Source organism: Labeo rohita, chromosome 4 (genome assembly GCF_022985175.1).
Source record: "Labeo rohita strain BAU-BD-2019 chromosome 4, IGBB_LRoh.1.0, whole genome shotgun sequence".
Classification (NCBI taxonomy): domain Eukaryota; kingdom Metazoa; phylum Chordata; class Actinopteri; order Cypriniformes; family Cyprinidae; genus Labeo; species Labeo rohita.
In genome coordinates, this window is record NC_066872.1 from 2147393 (window position 1) to 2154507 (window position 7115).

Consider the following 7115-nt stretch of genomic DNA (forward strand, 5'->3'; position numbering starts at 1 on the left):
TTGTACTATTATTGTTTTTAATAAATGAGCTGATATGAATAGAATAACAGGCCATTAAAAAAAACACAATATTCCATATTGTCAGCTATGTCTTTATGTCCCATTTTACACCTTTGTTGCATGGTGTCCACGTATGTGGACAGTTAAATAATTTTTAAATGAAACAAAATTTAGTAAAAATGAAAATGGATTTTAATTTTAGTGTCATATTAAAGTTATAAAAATAATAATAAAAAAATCCAGGTAATGTTTTTCATAATTCATGCATGAAAGGGTTAAAATAAATTGCTGTTGTTTTAAAGTATGTTTGACATTTTGGACAAAGTATTCTTCTACTGGATAGGGACATGTTACCAATGTGACGTTTTAATAGACATACGTAAGTGGCGGCTATTGGTGCTCCAATTATTCAGTGACTGAAGTTGTTGAGGGAACAAACATCGTGTCTTGAGATGGGATGCTTGTAAGCTCAGTCTTTTGTTGTGCTGAGACATGGTTTGTCATCAAATTGTCTGACTGAGATGTTACTCATTCTGTACCACTGTTCAGTGTTAAGGCAATGTGAGGATGCAGTGGATTATGTTTGTTTGTGAAGGGAATGCAGCTCCCGATCTACATATATCAGTGCAAATAATTTGTGGTCCAGCTTCACTTACAGCTGAAGTGAGTATAAGTATTTTTTTTAATGAATCTTTGCAATCGCCGTTCCTAATAATGTGCTAGTAAGCAAGTTTAGTGGCTAAATGCGGCTAAAGTAAACAGGCTCATCACTCCACAGAGAGAAGAGAGGGGCGGGGCGAGCAGAGCTCATTTCCATTTAAAGCAACCTCGACCAGAATGAGATGGTTTTTGCAGAGCTGATTTTGGCAAGGTAAAAAGGGTGTTGTTTTACACAACCATTGACAATTTGTGGGGAACAGACTGTGAGTTGTGCTGATGTTGTGTTGTTGGTTACTGTATAAATAATTTAAATCTCTCATGATGTTGTGACCCTCACTGTCTTTCCGGGTAATTTTTACATGCATTAATACCTGTTGAAATAGAGGCACTGGCATAGATTAGTATAACAGGAATATATTAACGCTGTTCTTTTCAATTTCAGTAATACAAGGTTTTTTTCAAAGAGATGTATGGATATTTAAAGGGATAGTTCACCCAAAAATGTAAAAATGTTTTCTAAACCTGAATGAGCTTCTTCTGTTGAACACAAAAGAAGATAATATAGGTCTCAGTTTGCAGTCATGTCTGACAAACAATGACACGTTCTGTTTCTAATACAACATTTTCACATTTACTCGTTTAGCAGATGCTCTTATCCAAATCGACTCACTGTAGAGTATCTTATAAGCAGTCTGTTTGGTCAAAAACCCCATCACTACCCACACTCTTTCAATATATGACAGAAACAAGTCAGACATTCTTTTGGATCAATCTTACTTACTATCTTACTTAGTGAGTAAATAATGTACAAAGGATACAGCAATTTTACACATTTCTTTCTTTTTTTTTTAACAATAACTAAGAGTGAACATGAACAGTCAAAAACTCTTAAGAAAGAGTATTTTACTTCTTACATGGGAGGACATCATTCTGACTGCTTTATTTTGTATTTTACATAATTACTTTAAAGTTGACAGATGCAAAGTGTCCTGTATGAATGAAAACATCCTATGATTGAATTGGAGATTCATGTAAGTTTCTGTGGTGAAATGGAACGGTAATGCACTGTACATAGTAGTGTAGAAACAGCAGAGTCATTTTGTGCATGATGTGATGTAGATTAGGGACACGACTTGTTGGATCATAAGCCACAACACTGAATTTCAAAAGTATGGCAAATGAGACTACAATAAAAATTAGCTACATATTAATGTTTTGAATCAAATCATTTTTACTTCACATAAACTGTTATATTTTCACTGTTGCCTTTTCCCCCTAGTCCAGTGTCCCTTACAAGGCGCCCAGATGTACTGGAGCCACAAAATCAAGAGATATCATTGGTACACTAATTAAAAAAGTAACATGAATAATGTTACATAATAGTATACTTGCATCATTTATCATTTTTCACCATTAATTGAAATGGTATTTGAAAATGAATGAACTCAGTATCTTTCTATTACCATAATTTTTTTTTTTACAAGTGTAACACTGATTTTCCTCAAGATCGAGGGGATTTTAGACTTGTGCCTCTTACAGAGAACAGGTTGTCGACTACGGGACCTATAAATGAGGACAACAAGAAGATACAACAAGGTTTTATCACAGTGATTCCACATTAAATGTTTTAGAAAACATAAGAGACCCATCAGTCACAATGGGCGACAATACTATATTAACAATCTATATCAGGAGAAGTCAATTGTGGTGAACTTTCAATAACATCTCCAAAATAAAAAGGGAGTGTGACATAGGACACACCATGATCGGTGTTATCATCCGTTTTTAAACTGCTTGGCCTGTTTTTATATTCCAATAATGTATATTGTTAAAATAATTTTATATTTTATATAGACAAACTTTTACTAAGGAATAAAGAGATGTTTTAAAGGGGTCATCGGATGCAAAGTTCACTTTTACATGTTGTTTGAACATTAATGTGTGTTGGCAGTGTATGTACAAATCTACCCTATAATGATAAAAATCCATGCATTGGTTTTTAATTAATCTGTAAAAATAATATCTTCTTTTTCAAATCGAGCCGTTCTCAGATGCCTGTCAGTGTGCCATCACACGGACAGACGATAGTTGATTGACATGAGCGTTTTACCTCAGATCAGCTGTAACAGTCCAGTAACCTCCATTGTTTCAGTGCCGGAGCAGGGATGTAAGTTAGACAAGAATATCTCCGATTGAGCGATTGAGGTGTTGTGTTGCTGGATGTAATAATGAACATAGTGGTCGTCGTTTACTCCTGACATCTGAGCTACTGAAGATGCAGTAGATTACGTTTGTTTGTGAAGGGAATGCGCCTCCCGATCTACATAATATCCGTCTATGTTCGAATCATTCATGATCCAGCTTCACTTACAGCAGAAGTAAGTATAAGTTTTTTTAATGAATCTTTGCAATCACCTTTCCTAATAAAGTGCTAGTAAGCAAGTTTAGCGGCTAAAGTAAACAGGCTTGTCACTCCACAGAGAGAAGGGAGGGGCGGGGTGAGCAGAGCTGACCTGTTCCTGCTCACTGATTCCCCACTGTGAAAAATGCTTTTTTTCCTTAGAGTTTTTGTCTTGTTTCTAGTCCAAATATCTTAAAATTCTTAAATCAAGAAGAATTTTCTAGATAAGTCAAAATTATTCCTGAAATAATAAAGTTTTTTCCGAAAACAAAGCAAAATAATCTGCCAGTGGGGTAAGTAAAAACTCACTTCATTTTGACTTGTTTTTTCTGAAAACAAGACAGTAGTTTTTACTTGTCTGGAAAATTCTTCTTGATTTAAGTCAGAAAAGCATTTTTTGCATCTGGTTTGCTTCAGAGTTTGTGGTCAACAAGTATCTGAGCTCTACGGTGCCATATCTATAAATATCATGCTTGCTTGTTGCCTCTAGTGTCTACAACTCTGATGGCATACGATGTCTGTGCAAGCAGGGTGTGTGGAGGTATGCAAATACATATGTTGATAATGGTTGCAATGACTGGATGGACATTTTCTGGTCCTGAGACTTCCACAGAAGACATACGTTTGTTTTAATATTCAGACTACTTTGATCATTAATTGCTATCGGGTTGAGAGTTTTTTTTTTGGCACATGTCAGCATGACATCAGAGCAAGTCACATGTAATTCAGATACTTTTCTAACCGGCATGCATCTCATGGTGATCAATGGTCATCTCAAACAAGCCTATTGATTTCTCAATTTTAATTGATACTGGTATGGATTTAAAATCAATATTTTTGTTAGTCTGGGCTGTTTTCTGTTGATGAGTGATCAAAACATGACTGAACATTTGTAGTGTGCCTGTCATTAAATAATTCCAATAAGCTTTTTTTTACTTTTAATATGAAACAGTCTCAAGTTTAAAATTATGTACATTTTATCACACAATTCAAATAAATGTTGTTGCTTCTCTTTTATACGGCGTGACAGATCACTTACTATAGACACGTCAAGTTGAAGTGACAGCACAGAACACACTCACACCAGTGAGAAGAAGAATGAAAAATAGAGTTTGGTCTTTTTCTGAGCAACAAAAATACAGATAAACTCAGATATTTCAAATATTCAGAGATTCGTTCTGGTGTAAAACATGATTTCAGTGATAATAAGAACATAAATGCACAGTACACAATGATTAAACGTTAATTAACTCTAATTATATTCCTTCTTATATTCTATTGTGACAGTTCTTAATTATTTTAATCACTCAGAAACATGCTGTTGGTCACTGACAGTACAGAAGGTGCAAAAACAAAAATAGAAAATGCAAATGTTGAGGTGGATTTTTACAGACTCTCAGTCTCCACCACATTTAAATGAACAGACTTCCAGAGAAACACAGCAACACAAAAATATCAGAAAAACAAATGAATAAGGAAGAAAAATTAAAAGGGCTTTTGTTTAGAGTAATAAACAAATGATGTGATGCTGAATGAGGGATGAGAGCAGATATAATAATCACATTAAAGCTGCAGACAGAAACATCAGACTCAGGACAGAAACACACAACCTCTAAAGTAAGAACAACTCACATGTTCATTCTGTAACTAGAATTAGACTCTGACATGTTAATATTGTCTTAATCATTGTGTACGGTGCATTTATGTTCCTGTTAAGATGGATTATTAATTAATCTGTGAATATTTGAAATCTGAGTTTATCTTTATTTTTCTGATTCAGAAATGGACCAAACTCTATTTTTCATTCTTCTTCTCACTGGTGAGTGTGTTTGTGGTTTTATTTATGGTTTCTAGTTTCATTAGGTTTGATCCTGTTCTGAAAAGCATTAAAGCAAAGTCTCTCTTTCACAGCTCTCTGCTCCGTATCTGAATGTGTTCAGCGTCAGTATCACTTTATAAATGAGAGGAAGACCTGGACTGAAGCTCAGAGATACTGCAGAGAGAATTACACAGATCTGGCCACCGTTGACAACATGAACGACATGAACGAGCTGAACAAGAGTCTGAATGATAGAAGTGTTCAGTCTGTCTATATTGGGCTGCAGAAGACGGGTCGTGATAAATGGCAGTGGTCTTCAGGTGAACCTGCGCTCTATCTGAACTGGGCTACTGGACAACCAGAAGGCAGAGATGATTGTGGTTATATGTTAAATGGACAATATCATGATTTGCCATGTAGTGATAAACGACATTTCATCTGCAACAACAGTGAGTTCATTTATGCACCATATACCACATTTTAATGGAATAATAAACAGTATGAATATTTAATTTGATTGTGACTTTAAAAGAAACTGTGGATATTTGACAATTTCTGTATCAACTCAATATTTGACAGAAGAAAAGACTTTATTCACTGAACACACTTTGATCTTCTGTTGTCCCTCTTTATGATCATTTGTCACAATGGAAACTTGCAATTAAAAAGCCTAAAAATATTAGAGATCTAAATTGATCTTATATTACTAAATAATAAACATACAGCAGTGACTAGAGGTGATTCAGCTTGATATTTATAGCCTTCAATATGTCAACACAAACCTACAAGTGCTTTATTTCATGGTATAATGTAAAATATCTTGAACATTGTGAATATTCAATATATCATCAGCTGTAGAAGCAGATCAAGTCTATGAATGACGTGTTTCTGATGTTTCCACCGCTGCTCCTGTTCACATCCAAGCCATAAATCAGAGTAAGAATAATGAACAAATGGATTCATGAATCTTTTTCTCATTTGTTTATTAAAGCAAACACAGGACTCGTCCTTGTCAATCAGACGATGAATTGGAGAGACGCTCAGAGTTACTGCAGACAGAATCACATTGATCTGGTCAGTGTGAGAAACCAGAATGAGAATCAACAGGTTAAGCAGTTCATTAGTGATAGACAGTTATCTGGATCACATGTCTGGATCGGTCTGTTCAGAGTCAGAGACTCATGGCAGTGGTCAGATCAGAGTGACTCCTCATTCAGATACTGGAAGTTTGGTCAACCTGATAATTATAAACATGGTGAAGACTGTACAACTGTTGAACTTAACGCTCAGGGACAATGGAATGACGTCTCTTGCATAAACCAGTTTCCTTTTGTGTGTCATGAAGGTGAGTAGATCCTCACAAAACACACACAATCCATCATCACCTCCAGATCTCTTAAAGTTCACGCTACATGTGTGACATGACAAATTCATCCACAGTGTTTGTTCTGCATGTTGTTTTTGATCAGTCTCTCTCTAGTTTCTGCTTGTGGTTTGTTTCATTTCCAGATAAACTGGTTCTGATCAAAGAGAATCTGACGTGGTCTGAAGCTCTGAGTTACTGCAGACAGAATGATGTGGATCTGGTCTCGGTTCATTCAGAAGAGATTCAGCGTGGTGTGATGAACGTGGTTAAACGGGCGTCTACTGCGGCGGTGTGGTTGGGTTTACACAACTACTGCATCATGAACATGTGGCTCTGGGTGAGTGGAGAGATTGTGTGCTATCACAACTGGGCTCCAGGGAACGGAACGACACGGGAAAACTGCAGCCTCGAGAACAGAAAAGGAGCAGTTCAGTCTGGAGGAGATCAGCGCTGGATCAGCCTTCCTGAATCTCACAGACTCAACTTCATCTGCAGAAAGAAAGAGTGAGAAACACACTGTGTTTATTTACATTAACAGTTTTCATAGTCTTCATTATTTTTCTGATTTACTTTGTTTGATTTGTTCTTTAGTAAGTTCTGAGTGAATCTGATTATTGGGTTTTAAAATTGGTCTAAAGTCTGTTTTTTTTCTGTATTATGAAATATGTGTTGTTTAAGAAACTCTTTGTATATCTGGTGTGTTATGACTACACATGATTACACAAACACATAATATCAGAACATCAGCTCAAATAAACTCATGTACAGTCAATATTTCCTTCTATACAGGCATATGAATATTACAATATATACTTATTTAAATACCTGCATTTTTTTCCAGGGTTAAGTGCTGCCACACATAGAGCGTA

The 7115-nt window shown here is 35.6% G+C and overlaps 1 protein-coding gene across 1 annotated transcript; it reads left to right on the forward strand.

Annotated features, from left to right (window-relative positions):
- Positions 1-4637: 4637 nt before the first annotated feature.
- Positions 4638-6754, forward strand: LOC127163663 (macrophage mannose receptor 1-like). Its single transcript, XM_051106967.1, has 5 exons — positions 4638-4678; positions 4842-4880; positions 4973-5329; positions 5872-6225; positions 6390-6754. Exons 2-5 carry the CDS (start codon positions 4844-4846, stop codon positions 6752-6754), a joined length of 1113 nt encoding a protein of 370 aa, XP_050962924.1. The 5' UTR covers positions 4638-4678; positions 4842-4843.
- The last annotated feature ends 361 nt before the right edge of the window (positions 6755-7115 follow it).